Source organism: Podarcis bocagei, assembly GCF_964188305.1.
Source record: "Podarcis bocagei genome assembly, chromosome: 2".
NCBI classification, from domain to species: domain Eukaryota; kingdom Metazoa; phylum Chordata; class Lepidosauria; order Squamata; family Lacertidae; genus Podarcis; species Podarcis bocagei.
In genome coordinates this window covers 65,937,133-65,962,912 of record NC_138126.1, presented here as the reverse complement: position 1 = coordinate 65,962,912, position 25,780 = coordinate 65,937,133, and the positions used below count along the sequence as shown (strand labels likewise).

At 44.5% G+C, this 25,780-nt stretch overlaps 1 protein-coding gene across 2 annotated transcripts in view; it reads left to right on the top strand.

Annotated features, from left to right (window-relative positions):
* Window positions 1-25,500, top strand: part of SGCD (sarcoglycan delta) — a 400,176-nt gene extending 374,676 nt beyond the window's left edge. For both annotated transcript variants that reach the window (XM_081181154.1, XM_081181153.1), the window contains 2 exons: window positions 22,118-22,241; window positions 24,151-25,500. In XM_081181154.1, the coding sequence (XP_081037280.1) occupies window positions 22,118-22,241; window positions 24,151-24,324 (298 nt within the window). In that variant the 3' untranslated portion in view covers window positions 24,325-25,500. The remainder of the gene's footprint in view (window positions 1-22,117; window positions 22,242-24,150) is intronic.
* The last annotated feature ends 280 nt before the right edge of the window (window positions 25,501-25,780 follow it).

Sequence of the window (25,780 nt, the reverse complement as noted above, 5' to 3'; positions counted from 1 at the left end):
CAATGCAGCACACACATTGTACAGATTTACCTGCAGAGGATAACGTGATTGTCTGATAGTGCACGTTGGTTCCTGACTCAGTCCATTTTTAAAATGATATACTTTGTCAGCCAAAGATAGGCAGCTGGGACAGTGAAGTGATGGCACTTCTCTGTTTTCAGTGACTGAACACAGACAATAAATTCAACCAGTGTTAAAGAGGGAAAGATGTGCATGATGATTTGCTTAGTGTGAACTGTAGACGTGAGTTAACATGGAAATGAAGACAAATACATAAGAGCGTTTGAGGCTAATCCAAGAAATATGACCATTTAATTCTAGTGCAGGGAAAGAGAACAATGCCACAGCAGTGCCTTTATGTTTATTTACTGGCTGTAAGCATACCAAGGAAGATAGTGACACAGCATGGTGTTTTGCAGAATGACAATATACAGTGGTTTCTGGGAACATACTAATTGAATAGGTACAAACAGCTTCTCTTCATTTAGAGGCATCGGTTATCATGGGGAAAATTTACATTTCCTGTGCCAGCCCAACTAAAAGGAATGGAAATTATTCAGAAGCAAAAATTAGCAAATAATGGCATCCACTGGATTATATCCCATGTGATTAATGAACTACCGAGAGCATATGAAGCAGAATATTTGTTCAAGTATCTATTTTGCAATCACAGACCATAACCATCTCCAGCTGCATGTACCATTGTTGCTTATAGATGCCCTTCAAAATGGCCCTGTAATCCACATGGATTCTGATGTATTCAGAACTGTGTGTGTGTGTGTGTATGTGTGTGTGTGCGCGTGCGCACACACACACACACACACACACACACACAGATGTGATGACAGAATTCAGGTATGCCTGATGTTAATTCTAAGTCCTGTGTACTAAAATCAGTATATGATCTCAATAAATACATTGCTAGGGTTGTGCTCACAAAAAGGCATGTTTTCTTTTTTTCTTTCTTTTTTTTAAAAAACCAAGCATATCACCCTTATGATTATGAAGGCATGCATAAAAGGGTGTACCTGCACCTGGTGAAAAAACAGGCTTGTCAAACAAGATTTCCCATTCTCCGCAAGCATGGTTTATAGAGCAGGTGGGAAACATTTTTGGCTTAACATGCCAGATTCTTATCAGCATCAGCGTCACAGGCCAAATTTGACAGGGTGGTCACCTATCATTCACATGATGTTATTATATTCCCACATGATTAAGGGATGAGTGGGCCAGCCACATGTCAAAATACACTGCATGGTTTTGCAAGTCTCGTGCACTCCCATTTCAGCAAAAAGTGTTCTTTGAAGCAGCCTCCCCACCTTCTCCTTTAAACTTCAGAGGAGGTGGAAGAGCCCTGTAGTTCACCAGCTCACTCTAATGTTTAAAGGGTAAGGGGTGGCTGTTTCAAAGAAGGCTTTTGCAAATGGCAATCCTACCCCCCTTCACCTTCCAAGGTGCCAAAGGGAAGGATGGAAACAGTTTTTTGATCCTCCCAATTGCTTCTCCTTTCCACCTGATGCTGGAGGTGCAACGCAGAACTTCTTGCCGCTCTCAATAGTAACCATTGCAGATCAAATACAAAATAGGAGGAGACATTTTAGGAGACTCTTTGGAGAAAGTTAAAGTTGGTCCACAAACCCATCTGACCAGGGATGTCATCAAAGCAACTTCATCTTAGCAAGACTTTGTTACAGGGTACCCAGAGGTATTCTGCCCAACGGGTGTTGGAATCATGCCTCCTGGTTGTACTGATAATGATCAGATTACTGTAGAAATATCTTCAATAAATTGTAGTTGTCGTAATAACACTGTTTTTGAAGGTGCTTGCTGAACTTACTATTCATTGCACAACGGCTATTGCATAGGGTACTTCAGTTTTACCTTTAATTCAAATTGGAAGGCGGAAGGAAACACATTCAGAAAGCATGCCATGAGACAAAGTAATAACATCCTTCTTGGCAGCATATTTTCTCTCTCTAAAATGTTATGTAGAAGATGAATGGAAGAAAGAATAAATGTTCTGTTGTGGAGACAGCTACATTACTTTGGACCATAATATTGTATCATGGTTCCTGAATGGCTGTATTGGGGGATATTTGGAAACAGCATGGTTAAAAATAATAATCTGGATGCCTCCTTGACTCTGGTGTATTATTTCTATTGATTACTAAGCTCCATACTTCCAGAAACCACAGGATGCAAGCAGAAGTAGGTGGAATGTACTTTGGTGTAAAATGCATACACAATATTTCACAAAGCCAACTGGTTTAAAATGGCTGCTTCTGTACACTTCAATAACAACACATTCTTTTTCTGTTTCATGATTGCAGTGAAACTGGTTTATCAATATTAAACAATTGGAGATATCCTGTGGAGGTCGGTTCTGGAACTATATATAACTTTTTACAAGAATGCTTTTTTTTACAACTCACCATTACATTGCGATCAGATCGAAAAAGACACACTTTGGAATGACTGAAATTAATACTACAGACAGGGATTCCAGTCTGAACCATTTGACAACTCAAACCACTGTACTCTAAAATCAGTATGAAGAGTGTTATTATTTCAGGAGAAATCCCAGTGCTAGGTGTAGCAAAATGGACTTCAGAAATACTTGGGCAAAAATAGGAGCTCCTAACTCTTTCTTTGATGTTTCAAGATTCTGAACTTCATGGCATGTATGAACTGATTGCTATTCATTTCTCTCACTGACTGCACTTGACTTAGGGCTGGCTAGGGAACAGTGAGTCCAAACAGGGTAGTGGAACCAGGGCTGCGTCTGAAGCCCTGCTGCTTCTGCTGGCCAAGGCGGCCAAGGTGGGTTGGGGGAAGTTCTTTCCTGAAATTCCTGTGCCAGCTCAAGGCTGACATGTCGCTTAAGTCCAGAGCAAGCCATTCTCTGGTTGCTGGACCAATTTAGTATCCTTGTCTAAAGGCAAGTGACAGGTTTTGTGAATTTCTGCCTGGTCAAGTCTAGGAACCATTTTTATTTTTCACCAATTTCCAACTGAAATTGCTTCATGAATTATCTGTTGAAATGCTTTGACAGGATCAGCTTATTATGCATTATAGTTAATTTAGGATACTTTAACTCTAAAGACAGTCAATGCACTGTGTGTGAGAGGTAATAATATTTTAAAATGAGAATTCTTTGGGGATGATTATTGTTTTCAGTGGTGTATAATTTCATGCATTCATAGCAACCCCAGGAGGTGTTGTTAACAAATGGGTTGCTTTAATGATTTCTGGCTGTTGGATCATGCATATAATTCCTGCTATCATATGCACACTAGTAATCACAGGACTCCCATGTAAGACGTAATGCAAAGCTCATATTCCTACCAACGGACTGGGAAAGCTTCTGTATTTGGAAACTAAGAAAGCTACCCAATGTGTTAGACAGCATGTTGTGAGCATAACTTGTGTAAGAAATGTGTTAGTCTTTAAGCTGCTAGAGGACCCTTCATCGTATTTAACAAGTTGATTGTACCTTGACTACTGCATTTGTTCATTTAGGAGCTTTGCTATGCAAAGAGAACATGAAGTAAAAGCAACAACATAAACTCTGGTGTCCAAATTCACAGCCTGCCTTCCCTTTGCTTGTTTGCTAGAGCTAAAATAGAAGTAAATTGAAAACTCAGTAAAAATAAGACTGCCCTGAGAGAAATGATTCAGTCATTGTATGAGATGCTGAGAATCAGTTCTATTTTTTATTTACTGTATCTCACCTCACTGTGACCCTGTCCTGTAGGAGCTCTAATTACATCACTTCACCACCTAGTGAGACGTTATTGAATAGTTTACTCCGTAATAGCAAGATCTAGCTTTGCCTGGGAAAGGCGACAGAACTGGAGATAGCAATGGGTAAAAATAAACAGTGAACACCACATATTTAATAGTTTCTTATCTTGGCAAAGAATCCATTGGACCTAGCTAGTGAAGTGTATTATGATTTAAAAATCTTATTTTGCTTAAATGTGATTGCCTTGAAAATAAAACCAGGGCAATTGCTTTGCCAGGAAGTGTTTCTGTTTTATTAATCAGCTTGCAATATAAATAGATTTGTCGGGCATATAAACTCCTATATGCCACACATGTGCCACTCTATCTCCTTCTTGGATTAAAATAAAATGTTACGAAACCAGTGTAGGGCACACACAATATCTGATATGTTACATCTGACTCTGGAGTTGTCACTGAAACAGCCATGCTTTTTACCTAGGCAGCCAGAAGGAAGAGACACAGCCAGAGATGGCTGAGTAAACACAGCTTTACTGGAGTGGACAGTATCATTTAGGAAACGTAGCCCTAGGAAAAACAGGAAAAACATGGGCTTTCTGAGAAAATGAAAATAAGTGAGTGGGAACTACTAGAAACATATTTTTAAAAAGAGCAGAATAATGTTAAATGTACAAGCGGGGATAAATTTATGAGCACTGGTCAAAAAGGGGAAAAGGGAAAAGGAGGGGGGAATGTTAAGGAAAGTTAGGGTGGGAAGTCTTCTTATGATAGGAAATGACTAGAGATGTTTTATGGTTGTAACAGACAATTATCATAATAGATGTTCTAAGGTAAAGGTAAAAGGGATTAAGTCCAGTCAAAGGTGATTATGGGGTGCAGCGCTCATCTCGCTTTTAGGCCAAGGGTCATGTGGCCAGAATGACTAAATCACTTCTGGCGCAATGGGACACTGTGACAAGTGCCAGAGCGCACCAAAATGCTGTTTGCCTTCCCACCGCAGCTTGTGCTTATCTACTTGTGCTGGTGTGTTTTTGAACTGCTAGGTTGGCATGTCCTAATGGATGTTGTATTAGATGTTCAGAAGAGTTGATAAGGAAAACTAGAATAACACAGTGAAAGAAATGATTGTATGTAATGAAAAATGCAAAAAAAACCCAAGAAGCGCCATGGGCTTTTTGGCACTCAATAAACATCTTTTTATAGAGAAAGAATTGGAAACAGTCTTCTTGCATACCCAGTACTGATATTGTGCCTGATGGTATCTGACCATTTTCTCTGTCTAATGTAATCCTTGTACAGTGGTACCTCAGGTTAAGTACTTAATTCATTCTGGAGGTCCGTTCTTAACCTGAAACTGTTCTTAGCCTGAAACACCACTTTAGCTAATGGGGCCTCCTGCTGCCACTGCGCCGCCGGAGCATGATTTCTGTTCTCATCCTGAACCAAAGTTCTTAACCTGAAGCACTTTATCTGGGTTAGCGGAGTCTGTAACCTGAAGCCTAATGTAACCCGAGGTACCACTGTATATCTACTATTTTTTTTAATCAAATCTGTTTCAGTGGCCAGTAATGTGTAGCTGTATCACTTCATGAGCTGTTGTGCTGGACTTCAGGGATGCTGCAGAATAGTTGGATATCAAGCATATCATAACAACAAAGGTGGTCTGAATGTCTTATTTTTGGAGTGAGCAAGTTTCTCACTCTTTGAAATGCTCATTCTACTTCCACATTGCAATGGGATTCCTAGGCGTAAGCTAAAAGCTTCAAATCTACACGCACTGAGGAAACTCTCTAATGAATTCAGTTTTTGAATAGACATTTAGGAATCCACTGAAAGTCTTTTCCAAAGCATTTGAAATTAGTGCCAGACCACTGAGACCCATTTGCAAAATGGAGAGTATGCCAGGGTCAACTAACAGATCTTTATTTATTCAAGACATTTCTAAGCTGTTTAATTATTCACATTTCTTAGCAGTGTACATAAAAACCATCTACAGAAAATGAGATAATAAAACAATTAAAAATTACCAATAAACCAAATACTACCTTAAAATGCCTGCTAGAACAAGAAAGTAGTTTTCATGCACCTGAAGTCCAGCAAGGAATGTGCCTGTCTCATCTCAGTTGGGAGAGAGTTCTACAGACTTGGGCCCACTACATTGCCTCTTATACCGGGGGTAGCCAACAATTGTTGGGCTTTATTTCCCAAAGTCCTTCTCTATTGGTCGTGCTGGCTAGGGTTGATAGAAGTTGGAGTTCAGCAACATCTGGCTACCTCTGTCTTACATTACAATCACTCTTTTTGCAATAGTGTTACGTTGTTGGTATTTATCTGTCTCGAGAGACAATGGAGTGTGTGTCTAGGGGTGAATTCAAAATGCTGTTTTAGCAGAACCAAAGTGATATCTCCGGGCCGCATGACTGGGCAGTGTGTATGTAGGTCCTGGGCTCCTCTTGACCTCACTGATGTGGTCCATAGGAAAGCAGCTTGGTTGTAGGAGTTGCCGGAAGGAGGTTACAAGATGCCATCCAACCATCTTAGGAACTCCACTCCAGTTTTGTGTAGGGTGTACTGCTAAGCCTTTTCTTCTCCCGAAGATAGGCAACAGAGGTTTAGGATCAGAGTTTTCCTTCTAGATAGGGTATTTTCCCAGACTGACGAGCCCCTTCATTATATCCACATACCAACAGTAGTAGTCAAGAAACAAGGCAAATGGTTCTTCCAGATTCTTTTTTAAAAAATCAACTGCCAACATATGTCACAGGTGATCTATTAATATTGGACTTGTACTACTAGACCTGGTCAGTATTGAGCAAAGTCTTGGCAGTTGCTACTGAACTCTGTATGCCATCATTTATAGTTGGCCCACCAAATCATTAATCATACAGTCGGCCACCAAGTTATCATTAGCCTGATAAACTTGGTGGATTTACACACACACACACACAAATCAAATCAGAATTGTTGCCAATGCAAGCCCTACTCAGAGTAGACATTGAAGTTAATAGACATGACCATCCTAGATTCATTAATTTTGTTCATCTACTCTGAGTATAACTTAGTTGGATACAACCCTCTGTTGTAACGTTACTACTTTGTGGAATGTGAATAAATTCCTTCTCTCAGGAAAATTGAGCCCATCGTGCTGATATCTTCCAAATCTCTGAGGTTTTGCCTTGTCACTCTTTCAGGAAGTATTATTTTATTTCCTTACACAAAGTCTTAGCCCCTGCGCTTCCAGAATCCTTTTTTTAAATAAAACAACAACAACTGACACAACACTCACTGCAAAGCAGCACCCATGAATAGCAGCATCTTGTTCTTTATGTAATTCATCTGGTGATAATGGCACCTGTAATTATTTTTTGAGGGCTAACAATGGTCACAAATGGTGCTGGACTCATAATTGGGTCACAAATTCTGAGCATCATCTGGGAACACTTGAAAAAATGGTTCTAAAGTGATTTGCATTTCTTTGTACATGAGCATTCTTGTTCCACTTCAGAATTTGTCTCTCAATGGATGCCAACAATATAAATATAAAATATCTACGAAAAATATACAAATAATTACAAAAAAGAAGCATAGCCCCACAATCTAGCTGCAGCTTTTTGAACCAGTTGAAGTTTCTGAGCACTTTTCAAAGACAGCCCCGTGTATGCTTACACAGAAATAAGTCACATTGCGTTCAGCCAGACCTATTTCATAGCAATTGTATTTTAAGATTGCAGGCTAAATGTCATGATAACCTTTGAGCTTGAGCAAGTGGAAACTGCATATATACAAAATCCCCTGAATTCATAGAAAATGTATCACTTGAAATGTATGTATTCTACATCTTGTCTGTTTTCTTTAACATATATTGTTAGTGTCATTTCCCCCATCTGAAAATGACAGACAACTGAAAGTATTCATTTCTGATCCAAAGAGCATCAATTTTACTCCTAAGGAGTTGTTGCTGTCATCTACAGAAAAGGTTTAGTGAAGTGTGAAAACTGACATTGAGTAAATAAGCACTCATTTTCCTGGTGATGCTGTGGGCGGAGGGAGGGGGGGAGGAATCCACGAGGGCTCAAACAAAATGTTTGGGCAGTTGAAATATTGAATGTTTCTTGTTAATTAAAACAGGAGCAACATGCCCAAGTAAATAAATTAAGTCTTTATTAACCATCTTAATTGAATCATTACCAATTGACTCTGCACAAATGAATAAGCCACAGGTGTAGTACCATGTCAGGAGGTCTTCAAACGATTCTTCAAAAATTGCCATCAGGTTATAGAAGCTTTATTATGCTAAGAAAGTTTTTCAAATTGAGCTAGTGTGATCTGAGTTCAAATGTTTAATAGGATGTCACACAGGGACATACAGATAGATCTGTATTATAGTACAGGTGTGGTTCCACATTTAAATGCACTGTAAAGTTCACTGGGTGACCTTGGACAGTCACTGCCTCTCAGTCTAACCTACCTCACAGGTTTATTGTGGGTATTGAATGAGGAGCAGGAAAACCATGTACAACACCTTGAGCCCCTTGGAGAAAAAGGTAGGATATAAATGCAATAAATAAATATGAGACAGTATAGTAGCCAGAAAGCTTTGCGAGAAACCCATATTCAAACATTTAGTTGCAGAATAATACTGGACAAGTCACACGTTCCTATTATCAATTTCATAATTGATAAAAAAATTATGAACAGGGAAAAATGAAGATTGCAAAACACTGCATTCATTTGAATTGGTAGCGCAATATAAATGTAAAGGTAAAGGGACCCCTGACCATTAGGTCCAGTCGCGGACGACTCTGGGGTTGAGGCGCTCATCTCGCTTTACTGACCGAGGGAGCCGGCCTACAGCTTCCGGGTCATGTGACCTGCATGACTAAGCTGCTTCTGACGAACCAGAGCAGCACACGGAAACGCTATTTACCTTCCCACCACAGCGGTACGTATTTATCTACTTGCACTTTGACATGCTTTTGAACTGCTAGGTTGGCAGGAGCAGGGACCGAACAATGGGAGCTCACCCCATCGGGGGGGATTCGAACCGCCAACCTTCTCAATGGCAAGCTCTAGGCTCTGTGGTTTAACTCACAGCACCACCCGTATTTGACTAGGCATTTACTGTGCACATCCCTAAAGCAGCAGTGTTGGTTTGCACGGTTGCATTTTGCCTATTCCGGCCTCACTGCCATATTCTCATTGGTAAAAGACAGGATAGCAGAACTGGCATAGTATCTTGCTCATCTTTAGATCCCCTTAGCTTTCATCCTATATATGTGTATTCAGACCTAAGCAACTGCCCAGAAGCTTCTTTTTGGTAATTAGTGTCTTTTGTATTCATTTTCACTGTACTCTTAAGTATCATGCTATTATGTGTTATGCAGGAATTGGATAGAGGAATCAGTACAGAGCACTGTGTCTTTCCTTTTATTTTCCTATCTTAGCATACTAAAAAATCGATCTCTGGAAACTTCCTTGCAGTGAGCTGACACAATGTTGTTGTTAATGATTGAATTTATTACATGGCCTTCACCAGTAAGGATATTCTAGCCTTCTCCAACCTGATGCCCTCCAGATTTTTGGATGACGTACTGTAATCCCATTGCCCATCCTGGATGGGCTGATGGGAGTTGGGAGTTCCAAACACCTGGAAGGCACCAGATTCAACCTGCTCAGATATTGGCTTATTGGCAAGGAAGACACCCCTGCCTCAGGATCCTGCCCTTCCCTAGAACTTTATAATGGTCTGCTTCTGCTCAATGTGGCACTTTCCATTGTTCCAGAGGGAAAGGCCCATTTCCTTTGTCCTCTCTCACTATCCCTAGATTAGCAAAACAGCCACTATTTGCATATCTTCAAACATGCATGTGATTTTTCATTTGTTATGATCTCTTTTCTGGGCTCCAGCAACATAAGGAAAGTTTTGAAATACAGACTAGGAAATGCCTTCTTGTTCAAAATCATTCACAGCCAGTTGGGAGTTGTACTGGTCTCCTTCTGTTGTACTGATGAGGAGTTTAACCAGCCACTGATGCTATTTTTGCAAGCCAGCCCCCTCTCTTGTACTTCAAGAGAGTTGTACAGTACATAGTTTCAAATCCTGGATCACAATAACTTGGTTCAGAATTCAGCTGCACCTGAGCTGAGTTAACAGCGTCATTGTTGGAAACTGCCTAGTGATTAAGACTGTCAAACAGAAGAACATGTCAAACTAAAACACAGGCTAATACCAAGATAATAATGCATCTTTGTTTATATCCGTAATTAATGCTGTTGAAGAAGGTATGCCGAAAAGCTTGTGTAAGCAAGGTTTATCTCTGTTGAATGAGATTAGCATTGTATGTCACCGTTTAAACAGTAATTGGTGCATTTCATTAGAACATAATTGAAAATGAGATTGATGCTTGTGCCATGCAATAAATAATCATGATAAATATTTTATTGTGAGCCATGATATTCAAGGTATGTTTACAAAGCACTTGGTTGTGTTTGTATTTTTATAGAATTCCATATGTATCATGAGCTGCAGTGATTAAGAAAGACTCTCCTGAATGACTAATTTCTTTCTTTTTACATACTTGGCTCTGAGACAAGCTCACTCTGCTTTAAGTATGTCTGAGGTCAGGCTAGATATCCACCTCCTCCCTAACACTTTTGCAGAATAATTTGTCCGCCATGAAGATGGTGGGGAGGGATTTTGTCGACCTTCAGGGCAAAGGCAAATTCTAAGAACTCCTGGGTAAGGATGAGCTTACCATTCATGATAAGATGACTGAAGATTTCTTTCAGTGTGGTGTAGTGGTTAAGAGTGGTAGTCTCGTAATCTGGGGAACTGGGTTTGCGTCTCCGCTCCTCCACATGCAGCTGCTGGGTGACCTTGGGCTAGTCACACTTCTCTGAAGTCTCTCAGCCTCACTCACTTCACTGAGTGTTTGTTGTGGGGGAGGAAGCAAAAGGAGATTGTTAGCCGCTTTGAGACTCCTCAAGGGGAGTGAAAGTCAGGATATCAAATCCAAAAAACCAACAACTTTGAAGCTGCTTCAGGTAGTAGGAAGCTGACCTCAATACCCAGTGACATTCCCTTCCAATGTGAGACTGAATGTCCCTATGGAAGTACTGTAGAATGGCATGGCATCATCTCAAGAACATTCAGGGGGAAAGAGTGAATATGGCTCCTTTCCTTCCCTTCCTCCCCCTCCAAAAAAAACCACCAAGAATGTTTGTGGGAACAATGTTTCATCCTTATGTGTGTTTAGCACTGTTAAGGTATGTCGCATTGTTGGTTCTTCCTCTTACGTGTAGGAGATTGATCCTTCCATTTCTGTGACTTTTTAAAGCATATGATGTGTGCGATGTATGAATGCATACAACACTGAGGATGCAAAGCAAACTAGAGTTGCTGCTTAAAAACAGGCATGATGGGCAAATAATTCCTAACCTTTTGTTCTACAGTTCCTAAGACCACTCCACTTCTGGATTTTGTTTTTGTAGCATTTGAAAGGATGCAGTGGAGCTGAACATCACTAAACTATTTCAGATTCAGAGATGGCTTTTGGCAGTTCTCACCATGAGACCTTGGATTGATGATTGTTTATCATATTTGCTAGTTGTTTTTCTTACAACACAACTCAAAATGACTTTCATTAAAACCAATAAAAAACCAAAAGACTAAAAATTGTGATTCCACAGTTCTATCTGCCATCATGGCTCAGGGGTGGTTGAGCCAACACCCACCCCTGGATGCAAGAGTTGACTGAAGCATCAACTATGCAGTATCTCTGCATCTCAAACCAAAAACCTTTCCAGTCAGAATATGTATTTCCTATTACAAACATGTTATCACTCCATAGTAATCAAACAGTGAGGTCCAAATATCAGAATGAAAATGTATTTATGACTATAACATCTTCAAGCCAAAGGCATGTTGGTTAATTAACTTTTGATCAATAGGCAAAATTGTTGCATCTTTCTTTGAATGGGACTGGAGGAGATAATTGGTTCTTTGGAAGATGACACATAAATATCAGAATCACATAGGCATGTCAGTCTGGATAGGAAGCCCATTGATTTTAACAAAACAAAGATCACATTCCCAGCCTAAGATAGTAGTTAGTTGTCTGCAAATTGATTTGGCTGTAGGACTGTTTGACGTAGTTATTTACTAATTAAGGTGCAACATAGTTGATGATGTGGCTAATTTTCTGCCCAACGTGAAATATTATAGTGCCATTAGAAATAATTAAACACAGAAGAAATAATAACCCAGAGTTGCTGCAATGCATAGTTCAGGTTCAATGCAAACTCTGCCTGGATGGAGGGAGGGAGGGAGGGAGAGAGAGAGAGAGAGAGAGAGAGAGAGAGAGAGAGAGAGAGAGAGATGATAGACAGACAGATGATAGCTGGATAGATAGACAGAAAATAATATTCCTATAGGCATAAGCTGATGAGCAGTTTAGATTAAAGAATGCTCTTTATGGAATAATGAAGGAGATGTGAAATAGAAAGCTCCATTGTCAGAGCTGCTTCAAGATCCTAGCTCACAGAGGATCACGCTAGCCAGCGGTCATTAAGTAAAAGTCTTTATTGAGTTACAGTTTCCATTCCCAAGCTGCTGCGTGCAACTCTACGTCTAATGGCTAGATCGGCGAAGCTCCGTCTGAGTCTCCGCCCCTTGTGCACCAACTTAATATCCTAGCCCTGCTCCACCTTTTCCGCCTGACTGCTCTCCTCTGGGTCCCTCTGCCCCCCGGGGTCTCTTCCTTCCGGGATTCTTCTGACGCTGACCCCCCGGAACTCCCTGTCTCCTTGCGCCGGGCTTTAGGACCTGGCTCCCTTTCCTGGCTGCCTACTGCGTCACTTTCCTGTGCATTTGAACTTGGCGCGCGCGCCCAACCTTCCACTTTCCGTCTGACCGTTTCTTCGCTCCCCGATGGAGGTGTGGCCACTCCTGACTCGTGCCCTCCCCCCTGTTGCGAGCTGCCAGCGCTTGATCTCTGGCGCTCCTCCTCTTCCCTGCTCTCTGGCTGTGACGCTGGTCCCGATTTCCAACTGCTCTCCTCTGAGTCCCCTCTGGCTCTATCTTCCTGGGGTGTCCCCCTAGGCTCCCCCCTTGCCCTGACCACTGGTGCTCCTTTCTGTGAATCTTCTGATTCACTGGAAAGACTCGGAGATCTCGGGTTGTCGTCATCACTCATCTTTTCTTCTGCCTCCTCCGCCTCGCTCTCTGTTTCCTCCCTTGCCCTTGCCTCTGCTCCTGAACCCCTGACATCCATCCCCCCTCGAAGCCCCCCGTTCCCCCCTCCCCTCCTTCCGGTGCGGGAACTGGGTGCTGCTGTGTCAGAGGGACGAACGTCGGATACAGTTCGCTTCCCGTGGCGGGCCTCCATCTGAAGTCTCCCGGTTCTGCCTCCCTGCTCTCGTCGACGACGGTCACCTCCGCTTCCATCTCTGTGCCACCGTGCTCGAAACCAGGGTCGTCCCCGAAAACGTCCATGTCCGTCTCTCCCTCACTTCTTCCTGGCGGCGTTGCTCGTCCTGGACCTTCCTGCCACTTCCTGCGCCACTGCTCCTCTGGTCTATCGTCCCACCAATACGAGGGTTCTGAGGCAGATCCCGAGGGTGACCCCTCCGGGGAACGGGCGTCTCGTATCGGGTCCTCGTCCGAGTCGAACCCCCGGAACGTGCTGGCAGAAAGCGTTGGCGTGAAAAGCCAGTCGTCGAAAAATTCTGCTGGCATTGGTCTATGTGGGAAGAGGGCATGAAACTCGTCTTTGAGCAGAGGTTCGTCCAAGGCGTAGCCCGGCACCCAGCTGTTCGCACTGGCCGGGGTGCCCTCCTTGGCGAGAAGGTATTCTACCCCTTCTTCCCCCCATCTGGAGTCCAAAATCTCCGTGACTTCGTTGATGCGTTCCTTCTGTGCCACTCCCGCGTGCCCGGTTCCTTCTCTGAGCGGACTCGGTGCCGTTCCGGGTTCCTGAAACCTGTGCGGTGCCTTGTAGGGAGTGAGCACCGATCTGTGGAACACCGGATGCATTCTGGAACCCTCCGGAAGCGCCAGCCTGAAAGCCACCGGGTTGACCTGCTCTTCGACTTGGTAGGGCCCCAGTTGCTTATGCCCCAGCTTCTTCTTGGCCAACGACCTGGCCGGCACTGCGTGGGCTGCTAACCAGACCCAGTCTCCCACATGGATCTCTTCGCCAACCCTTCTGTGTTTGTCCGCTTGCACCTTGTATGCATGTTTGGCCAGCTCCAGGTGTCGCCGCAGCTGATCGTGGACCTCCTGCAACTCCGACGCGAACGCATCTGCTGTCTGCGGCTCCCCCTCCCCCTTCCTTTCCAGTCCCGGGAAGGTTCTGGGGTGCCTCCCGTTGTTAGCGAAGAACGGCGTGACCCCCGTGGACACGTGCTTCGTGTTGTTGTAGGCAAACTCGGCGAGCGGCAGGTAATCCACCCACGTCGCAGGCTGTTGATTCGCATAACATCTCAGGTACTGCTGCATGATGGCATTGACCCGCTCCGCCTGCCCGTTGGTCTGCGGGTGTCTCGCCGACGCCAGTTTGATCTTGACGTTCAGGAAGCCCATCAGCTTCTGCCAGAAATTCGAGATGAACTGTCGCCCCCGGTCGGACAGAACCTTGAACACGTGGTCTATGAACAGTTTGGCGGTTTGCTCCGCCGTGGCCACCTTGGCACACGGAATGAAATGTGCCATCTTGGAGAACAAGTCCACCACCACCAGCACGGCCGTCTTGCCCCTCGAGCTGGGCAGATCCGTGACAAAGTCCAGGGCCACTCTCTCCCATGGTTCGACCGGAGTTTGCAGCGGTTCCAACAGTCCGGCCGGCGGTTTGTGCACCGGTTTGGCCCTCTGGCAGGTGTCACACCTCGCCACGTAGTCCGCGACCTCCCCTCTCATTCCGGGCCACCAGAAGTCCCTGGCGACTAATTCCACCGTCTTCTCCTTGCCAAAGTGCCCGGCAGTGGGCGCGTCGTGCAGCTGCTGCAGTACCTTGGCGCGAAGTTCGTCTCCCGGCACGTAGATGGCTCCTTTACGGATGAGCAATCCATCTCTCAGCTGGAACTCGTCGGTCGCTGCCGTGCCCCTGTGCACCTCTGCCATCTTCGCTTGCGCGAAGGAGTCATCCTGCAACGCTCGCCGCACCGCCTCCAGGTCCACTGTTGCCGCAGCGCACGCCCACACTGTTGGTGCGAAGATGTGCATGGCGGCCGCTGGCTTGGCGTCCTCCAGATATTGTGGTTTACGAGAGAGAGCGTCCGCCATGATGTTGGTGTCCCCCGGGACATACTCTATTCGGAAGTTAAAGTTCGCAAAGAACTCAGCCCAACGTATCTGCCTTTGGTTCAGGAACTGTGCCGTGCGCCAGTGCTCCAGATTCTTGTGGTCCGTGCAGACCTGCACCGTGTGCTTGGCGCCGATCAGGAAGTGCCTCCATGCTTTGAATGCTGCATGAATGGCCAGCAACTCCCTGTCCCAGATGGTGTAGTTCTGTTCTGACTTGGTGAGCTTCCTGGAGTAGAACGCTCCCGGTCTCCACGCCCCCTGCGGGTCTTGCTGCAACAGCACTGCTCCCACGGCTCTGTCCGAGGCGTCTGTCTCCACCCTCATCGGCCTGCTGGGGTCGACATGCAGCAGCTGCTCTTCCGACGCGAAGAGACGCTTGAGTGCCTGAAAGGACTGCTCCGCCCGCTCTGTCCAGATGAACTTCTTTTTTTTGGAGCTAAGCGTGTCCGTGATGGCCGCTGTCTGCATAGCGAAGCCTTTGATAAACTTGCGATAGAAGTTCGCGAAGCCGACAAACCGTTGGACCTCCTTCCGGTTGCGTGGGCTCTTCCAGTCCAACACCGCTCGAACCTTGGCGCTGTCCATGGCGAGCCCCTTGTCAGACAACTTGTAGCCCAGAAAATCCACCTCCGTCACGTCGAACTGGCACTTCTCCAGCTTGGCGTAGAGCCTATGCTGCTGTAGCCTGCTTAGCACTTCTTTGACGTGTCTGTCATGCTCCTGCTGCGATTCCGAAAAGATCAGGATGTCATCTAAGAAACAGACGCACGTCTTGTAGAGGAGCCCCGCCAACACGTGATGCATGAACGCTTGAAAAACGTGGGAGCCATTTTGCAATCCAAAAGGCATAACTCTATATTCGTAGGTGCCCAGCGGCGTGAACATGGCTGTCTTCCACTCATCCCCTTCCCGCATGCGAATGAGGTTGTACGCCCCTCGCAGGTCTAACTTGGTGAACACGCTGCCCTTCCGTACCTTTGCGAGGAGGTCGTCGATTCGGGGCATGGGGAAGCCCGATGGCTTGGTCACACTGTTTAAGATGCGATAGTCCACCACAAGTCTTTTTTGGGGCGTGTCCCGCTTCTTAACAAAGAATACAGGACTGCCCCCCGCTGCCTTGGACTCCTGGATGAAACCGCGCTCCAAATTATGATCTATGAACTCTTTGAGTTCCTGCAGTTCGTCCTCAGACATGGAATACAGCTTCCCTTTAGGCAGCGCCGCCCCCGGCAGCAGGTCAATTTTGCAGTCATATGGTCTGTGGGGGGGTAGCCTGTCTGCCTGCTTCTCGCAGAAAACCTCCAAAAATTCTGCGTACTTGTGGGGAATCGCTTGCAGCGTGCCTAGCAGCAGCTGTGTCTCCTCTTCCTCTCCTTCCTGCCGGGGGACGATGCAGTGTTCAGCACAAAAGGAAGAGCCGAAGGTCAGCTGCCTCTGGTACCAAGCCAGCGTTGGGCTGTGCTTGTCCAGCCAACTCATGCCCAATACAATGGGCGTGTCCGATAGTTGAGTGACGTTGAAGCTGATGATTTCCTTGTGATTCCCAAGGCGCATCACCATTGGTGGCGTCTGCTTCACCACTTGCCCCCCTAGCAGCTCCCTGCCATCCACCGTGACCACCTGCAGGGGCAGCGTGGCCGGCAGCAACTGTATAGCGTGCCGGTCTACAAAGTCTTGCCCTATAAAGTCCGCATTGCTTCCCGAGTCAATGGTGAGCGGCACGTCCATGGTGATTCCATTGGGCAGCTGGAGCGATGCGGTGAGCCTCACTACTGGTTTGGGCGGGAGGGGGTCCATGGGCTGTGAAATCTCCGGGGACTTCTTCACTGACACGTCTGGCTGGGCCCCATTGCCTCTTCCTCCAGCCAGACATTGTCGTTTCCCTGCTGTGGTCCTCCTTGTTGCGTTGCTGCAGTTACCATTGCTGAGGCTGCAGTGTGCTTGTGGAGCCTCCGGGGACACTCTTTCGCCATATGCCCTGGATCCTCGCAGATGTAACACTTCCTGTTCCCTCTAGGAGGCTTCGCTTTCACTGTTGTCGGTGCTAGGGCTCTGGCTGCTGATTGAGCCCTTGCACTTCCAACCTCCATAGGTTCCACTCCTCCTCCTGGCGGAGGCGTGGATTGCGCACGCGCTGCTTCTCTGGGAAGGAAGGAGGAGCCCCTGGCTGGTTCGCGCCCTCCACGCCCCTCGTCCCTGCTCCACGGACGTTCTTCCAGCCGCACCCCCACGGCTAGCGCCCTCTGAACGATCTCCTGCGTGGCCCGGGGTCTCTCCCCCCTCGCAATTTCATCTTTAACAGAGCCGTGCAATCCCTCCCAAAACAGGTCTCTTACAGGAGCCGAATCCCTGTCCCATTCCAGAGCACTGACCAAAGCGAAAAAGCGGGCATGATACTGCCTTACGCTGGCCCTCCCTTGTTTCAGTCCATGTATCTGCTGCCGAGCAAGATCCACGTCAATGCTTGATAAGAAACACCCATCCATCGCTTTAATAAAGGCATCCGCATTTTGGAGCGCCGGATCCTTATCCCTCCACAAATTGCGCAGCCATGCTTTAGCTTCCCCATGCAAATGGGACATGATGAACCCCACTTTCTCTTGCTCATCTCTAAAGTCTTTTTTCAGCAGTTCCAGTGCGCACATTACATCTGCTCTAAAGTTGGGGTACTGCTGCAGGTTCCCATCGAAGTGAGAGACCAGACCGCCTGTTCGTCTCGCCAACCCAATTCCCTCCTGTCTGGGTGTCAGTTGCCCGTGCTTCGTAAGCATGTCCAACCTGACCTGGAGATCCCTGCAGGCGGCAGCTGCCTCCTCCTCTCTCTTCCTGGATGCGAGAGCCTCGGCATTCAGTTGTGACACTGCTTTTCTGAGTTCCTCTATCTGCTGCTCAGCCGTCATGTTGTCTGCCGTTCGTGAGCTAGCTAGTAGGCACCTGCTTCTCTCCTCTCCTCGAGGCTGTAGATGCCCACAATTTTAGAGACGGAGCTTACTGTCAGAGCTGCTTCAAGATCCTAGCTCACAGAGGATCACGCTAGCCAGCGGTCATTAAGTAAAAGTCTTTATTGAGTTACAGTTTCCATTCCCAAGCTGCTGCGTGCAACTCTACGTCTAATGGCTAGATCGGCGAAGCTCCGTCTGAGTCTCCGCCCCTTGTGCACCAACTTAATATCCTAGCCCTGCTCCACCTTTTCCGCCTGACTGCTCTCCTCTGGGTCCCTCTGCCCCCCGGGGTCTCTTCCTTCCGGGATTCTTCTGACGCCGACCCCCCGGAACTCCCTGTCTCCTTGCGCCGGGCTTTAGGACCTGGCTCCCTTTCCTGGCTGCCTACTGCGTCACTTTCCTGTGCATTTGAACTTGGCGCGCGCGCCCAACCTTCCACTTTCCGTCTGACCGTTTCTTCGCTCCCCGATGGAGGTGTGGCCACTCCTGACTCGTGCCCTCCCCCCTGTTGCGAGCTGCCAGCGCTTGATCTCTGGCGCTCCTCCTCTTCCCTGCTCTCTGGCTGTGACGCTGGTCCCGATTTCCAACTGCTCCCCTCTGAGCCCCCTCTGGACCCTTCTTCCTGGGGTGTCCCCCTAGGCTCCCCCCTTGCCCTGACCACTGGTGCTCCTTTCTGTGAATCTTCTGATTCACTGGAAAGACTCGGAGATCTCGGGTCGTCGTCATCACTCATCTTTTCTTCTGCCTCCTCCCCCTCGCTCTCTGTTTCCTCCCTTGCCCTTGCCTCTGCTCCTGAACCCCTGACATCCATGAATAGCAATACATATGGTCATATCCAATGTTCGTATCAAAGTGCACCCATGGAATTAATAGACATGAATAACTTGTCAATTAATTCCAATAGGTCTACTCTAACTTATTCAGGTACAGCCCATCATCTACTATAGTTCATTAGGAACATTAGACATTTGAGAGGTTAATGGTCTCTCTTTCAAAGTATACTCCAATATTTAATTTTTAAAATGCTATCTCACTTTTAAATATGGATTTCCAAAAAACGTTGAAACAATAAACAAAAAACAAAAAAACAGAACCCCTAAAAAATAGCATAGAACAGCAACTCTAAAACTGGTTGAAGGCCTGGCTAAATAAAAAATAAGTCTTAGTCTGGCATCTAAAACCTATGAAGCTAAATGCCCCCATGAGTATCCCAGGAAAGAGAATTAAACAGTTAGGGTGCCATCACTGAAAAGTTCCTTTCACCAATTGCCACCAGTTTGGTTTTATATGGTGATGGGGCCCAGAGAAGGGCCTTTGAAGCAGATCTTAACACATAGCATAGCATAGCATATAGAAGGCGGCAGCCCTGAATCTCAGACTGCATAGGAGTGAATACAGCACTTTGAATTCTACTCATAAGCAAATGGAAAGTCAGTGAAGCAGAGCTGTTTTAAAACTGGGAAAAGGCATTGCCATTCCTTTCCTGTTACCAAGTCTCTTCACCTCACTGTGTAAAATAGATTCTTGCCAGCAACAAGTTGTCTAGATATGCCTAGTCTGATAGCAGCCTGCCTGCCTTTTATCTGATATACTGATATTTGATCGCTGGTCCATCTAGTTCCTTACTTACCTGCACTGACTGGCATTGGTCCATCTGGGATTTTAGACAGGAGTCTTTCCCGCAGTATATTGAGGTACCACGGCTTCAAGTAGGGACTTTCTGAAGGCAGATCATTTGCTCTGCCAATTGATTACAGCCATTCCTCAGTGCAGCTTGCCTTGCCAATGCCACCCTGCCATGGAATCAATAAGTGCTTATGAGTGCTTATGTCTGCAGGGTTGGGCCTCACCATTGTCCATAGTGAACTGAGACTCACCTGAACAGAACACACCCAGTATTCCTCTATGTTTGCAAATTGCAAAAGAAGGTCAGCAGAAGTAGGGGAGCTAGTCTCTCATCAAGGAACCCCTGGTAAAGTTTTCAAATAACCCATTATTCCCCCCCTTGCCCCCAAAAGGAAAATGATAATAATACTGGACAATATTTGATGGTTGTTGTGTAATAGTATTTGATAGTTGACATATAATGGCATTTTATAAGATCTGATAGATCACATACAGTGGGAATTACTAGAATCATAGAATCATAGAGTTGGAAGAGACCACAAGGGCCATCGAGTCCAACCCCCTGCCAAGCAGGAAACACCATCAGAGCACTCCTGACATATGGTTGTCAAGCCTCTGCTTAAAGACCTCCAAAGAAGGAGACTCCACCACACTCCTTGGCAGCAAATTCCACTGTCGAACAGCTCTTACTGTCAGGAAGTTCTTCCTAATGTTTAGGTGGAATCTTCTTTCTTGTAGTTTGGATCCATTGCTCCGTGTCCGCTTCTCTGGACCAGCAGAAAACAACCTTTTCCCCTCCTCTATGTGACATCCTTTTATATATTTGAACATGGCTATCATATCACCCCTTAACCTCCTCTTCTCCAGGCTAAACATGCCCAGCTCCCTTAGCCGTTCCTCATAAGGCATCGTTTCCAGGCCTTTGACCATTTTGGTTGCCCTCCTCTGGACACGTTCCAGTTTGGTTGCCCTCCTCTGGACACGTTCCAGTACTAGTATTTAAGAGTCAGCAGGTTATACGATTTCATATTAATAACCCATTTTAAAAAGAAAAAACAAGATATATCAGTATGTCTAAGCTGAACTTTCAGCTAAGAATTATTTTCACACTGAAAATATGAGTTCAAATTTTGCTTCAAAATCTGTCCTTAAATTTAAAAATGGGCAAAATTTAAAAGTTTGGGATGTGTTGAATATTTGAAAATATTTATTTCCTATCTACTTAGGAAAGCAAAGGAAGCACCATAGTCTGCTGGAGGCAGATGTAATGCAGAAAATATGATCTTTGCTGTCCTCGTTTTGGAGTGATTAATGAGGTTGTGTATGATGCAGGAAATGAAAACTAGAAATCTGGATAAGTAATGACTGCTCCAACAGAATGAATTCCTCTGAAACTACAGAACATACTGATATGCTGACCTCCAATAAATTACACTGCAAGTTTTCAAACAAGCTAGGAAAAATAAAGTTTTGCTTTTTTGTTGATGACTACTTCTGCAGAGCTTCAGTGATAATCTGAAGGCACTTCCTAAGGAGGTACATAGTTGCCACTGGGTGTTTTGATTTAAGACTGCAATGTTCTAAACATGAATTTTAAAGATTCTGGGAAGTTAAGCAGAACTTTTTGCACTGCTGTTAAGACCAGTCATGAAACAGTAAGACAGGCAGATAAACAATGAATGTGCTTTGATATTTGTTTGGTGGATCAGGATTCACAGTTGGGTTGTACACCAACCCAATTTAGATCACCCAGTAGCATCACTGCAATTTTCCCTTTCATTTTTTTTTAAAAAAGGAAAAAGAGAGGAGAAGAAAGATGTAGACGTTAAGAGAGTAGGGGAAAGAAAATGGTGAATTATAGAAAAATGCAGTATACATATGTAGTATAAAGGACGGAGGTTAGAGCTAAAAGGAGGGAGGTTCTAGTCTGAAACTACTACTCTAGTCTGGGTTTGTTGTTTGCTGTTTGTTTTTCTATTTGCATTTTGGTTAAAAGATAAAATGCTAGGTATAATAAAAAAGGAGAATTTCCTGGATGCCAGGATCTAGTTTGGGGGAAGAACTCTTTGGTGCGAGAACTCCAGCAGAGATTTAAAATCACAAAATATGCAGCAAAGTAAAGTGTGGAAATATAAACTGTTAGACCTTTAAAATACCCCCTTCTAAACTGATGCAAACTGGTGTTCAGAATGCCACATGCCTTCTTACAGAACAGTAACATGAATGAAATGTACTGTAATCTGATACAAACCAAACACTAGATCATGTTAATGTGACAGACGTGCACTCTATAAAGATAGGACTTAGTCACAGATTCGTTGTTAGAGAGGTGTGAAATGCAACCACATCAAAATGTGGTTTAGTGGGCATGCTCTTTAGCATCTTAGCATCAGGTCGTAATGGAGCCTATTAAATTCAAGGAATACATATAGTTCTCTATTACAAACAAGTTTCCAGGAGAAATAAATAAAGGAAGTAATATGAACCCTTCTTGATGTTTCAGACTTGAGTCACCAACACGCTTTCTGGTGATGGAGGCTCCCAAGGGAGTTGAAATTAATGCAGAAGCTGGCAACTTGGAAGCTACATGTAGGACAGAGCTCAAGCTGGAATCCAAAGATGGAGAGGTAGGTAGAACGCTAAGTAAATCTCCAAGTGAAGAATCTGGGCCTTCCATGAGGGTCTTTTATTTTTAATGATTGTTGTAGTGTGCAGTATCTTCAGGTAGTTTGTAGGTTTAAAAAATGGGATGACGGTGTTCACTTAAGCAATTCTATTTAGCACTGCAGCTAAAAAGAAGTGGTAGGTTTAGCATGTGTGTTAGAGCTCCTTGTAGGAATGATGGAACTCATTGTATGCAGACTACATTCCTTCTATACAGAATGGCGAGGTGATTCATTAGTTTTAAAGTGCTGGGATAATAGCATTGGTTGTGTGAAACAGATTTATGCAGCTGTAAAAATGTGCAGTACTACTAAATTCTCTTCTTCCTTGTCACTTTAAAGTGAGATTTACTTGACTAGCATAATTAAATCTTATATCATGCATTTTTCCAATGAGGAGCACTTAACTCACCTGTATTGATTTGTAAAGCTGAGCATCACTTTCCTATTTGAAGGAAAGGAATATGTCAGAACAAACCTTTCCGCTGTTGAAGATGCTTAAAGAGTCTGGGATTATAGCTCAACCGTTGTCCCCAAAGTATCTCAGAGTATTGTTCATTAAGGGACTTATTTGTAAATCTGCTATTTAAGAACTTATAATGTGAAATGAACATTATTTTAAATTTTTGTTTTCTTGTTCTGCAAAAGGTAGAATGCTTGATTCCCACTTTACAGCTCAGAGATAACTTTCAGAGAAAACAACACATGTGGCTCTTGATGCTTAATTTGAGAAATGAAACTTATTAAAGAATGTTCCTTCTGGCCTAGATGCCATTCATTTTATTTCCAAATGTGTGGGAGGTGGCTGTAAATATTCAGGGGTGAGTGGAGATATGGGGGCAGTCTACAAATATTCAGAGAGTCCCTCAGCCAAAAAGCAAAAAGAGGTACCAAAAGTGGCTCAGTTCTCTAGTTCTGGGAAGCTTAACTTCCAAACTAATTTCTGATTTATTTTTTTAATGTTTCTGAAATTTAACATGAATATAATAAGTATGCTCTACAGCTGTCCTTTTAGTGTTCTGGCATTTTATTAATTATCCAGCGTGGCGCAGGTGGCGCTGTGGTCTAAACCACTGGGCCTCTTGGGCTTGCCGATCGGAAGGTCGGCGTTTCAAAACCCCACAACAGGGTGAGCTCCCATTGCTCTGTCCCAGCTCCTGCCAACCTAGCAGTTTGAAAGCACACCAGTGCAAGTAGATAAATAGGTACCGCTGCGGCGGGAAGGTAAACGGCATTTCTGTGCGCTCTGGCACTCATCAAGGTCCTCCGTGCGCCAGTAGTGGTTTAGTCATGCTGGCCACATGATCCAGAAAACTGTCTGTGGACAAACACCGACTCCCTCGGCCTGAAAGCAAGATCAGCACCGCAACCCCATAGTCGCCTTTGACTGGACTTAAACATCCAGGGGTCCTTTACCTTTACCTAATTATCCAGCAAACACAACAAAATGCAAGAGGTGCACAAAACTTAAACTAGCTCTGGGAAATAATTGCTAGTGTCTGGTAAATGTCAATCCTATATCCTATCCACTATTCCTGCATTCATTGGAATAGAGAATGATGCAGCACTTTACTCATTTGCCAGACAGTAGAAACGGGAACAATAAGTTCTGTCTGTATCTACACATGAATTGGTGAATGCAAGATTTATATGGAGCACGAATAGTGAGTGGCAGACCAATACTATATGTAACTTTTACATAGCATCCAGATATACAAGATTATACTATAGATCTAGCTGACTTTATTCGTGTAAAAAATAAGCAGATGTGTGTGTTATAGAGCGAACTTCAGTCAATTCCCACTGAACGTTTTAAATCGAAGGGCCGACAAATCCATTTCAATGCTAATTTATTTTCTCTCTTCCTCTGCAGATAACGTTGGAGGCTGCAAATATCAAACTACCTAGATTGCCTCTGGGATCCTTCTCCTCTACCGGATCCAGGCAAAAAATCTACGAGCTTTGTGTGTGTCCCAACGGGAGGTTATTCCTGTCTCAAGCAGGAAGTAGTTCCACCTGCCAGATAAAGACAAGTGTCTGCCTTTGAGAGAGACTGTTTGTGACAGGCATAGCTGGCAGCACAAAGGCCTTTTTTGGCCTCCCAGATAGCAGCTGCCAACTATTTTTACTAGAACACAGAAAGCCTATCAAAGACTTTTGTGTGCGTGTGCGTGTGTGTGCGTGTGAATATATAAATATATAGATATATATAGATATAAATATATATATATATCCTTTGTGTAAAATGAAGTTTCAGTACAAGAAATTCCAGGGTGACCCTCTTTGTGTAGCATTTATTGCTCCCACATCAAAATTTGAAAATGTGCAAATTGGATCCAGAACGTTCCAGGAGTATTCAAATTGTGTCATAGCAAGCCTCTATCAGTCAAGAAAATGCTTTCAAGCCTTTCCAAATTTAGTTGTACCTTACACATGACATTTTACCTGCATGGAAATAGGGGGAAAAAATATGTCATTTAACAAGACTGCACCCATGTTTGATCTGCCACATGTACAGATACTTGGCTCTGCAATTATGGCATTCCATTGTGTCTATGAAAACTAGACTGGTATGTGATCTTCACACATGATGATGTACACAAGGTTCCTATGTCTTTTCTACTCCATGTACACTTGTATAGGTACAATGTCATGTGTGAAGTAACCCTAAGATAAAGACACACCCCACCTGAAAAAGGCAGCTCAGCTTGTACCATTCCTTCTCAACCTAGGCCTGAAAGTAGAAACATCAAAGGCAAGGAACCAAACAAAAAATGTTCATAAGAATTATCAATCAGTTTAATACCCAGGAGGAACTGTGAGGAGGTGAGTTGCGTTGGTACCTCACTTCATAACCCATAATAGGCTCAGAAATGTTCAGACAGTAGGATATCACAATTGTTTAACTGCTGCCTTCCCCTCCTTAGGGGATGTCACCCTCTTCCACTTTGAGAACCACGGTTTTGGTATGTAGAAATGAGATTCTCGTTATTTACAGTCACTTCAAAGCAAAGAATAAACGGCCCGGTTAAAGACTGCATGATGAGACAAGCATCTCTGATTATTATCCTGCCATGAAAATCCATCAGATATGATGACAAAATTACCTACTGCTTAGGGTGCTCCAAGACACCTGTGGTTAAATTACACACTGTTCATTTTTAATTAGAAGCAAATATTGCAAGAGTGGTGTTCTGCAGCACTCTCCATAATCCTAGGCTTCTTCACATTTTATCTGGGTGAAGGGATTCAATGCATTTAAAGGGCCTCCGTGTGATTAAGTGCCCTTGACGTTGTGCCCATCTTCCTGGCTCTGCTCCCAACCTCCATGTGAATGGAAAGCTGGCAGTGCTTGTGGAGAGTCCTCCACACAACCAGTAGCCCTGTGTTACTGGGACTTCCAATCACATGGAGCACTGTTCATAAGTACATCTGGCTTAAGAGGATTCCTCAGTGCCTATAGGTAGGAGGCAGAGCTGCGAGGACAACACAAAGATAACACA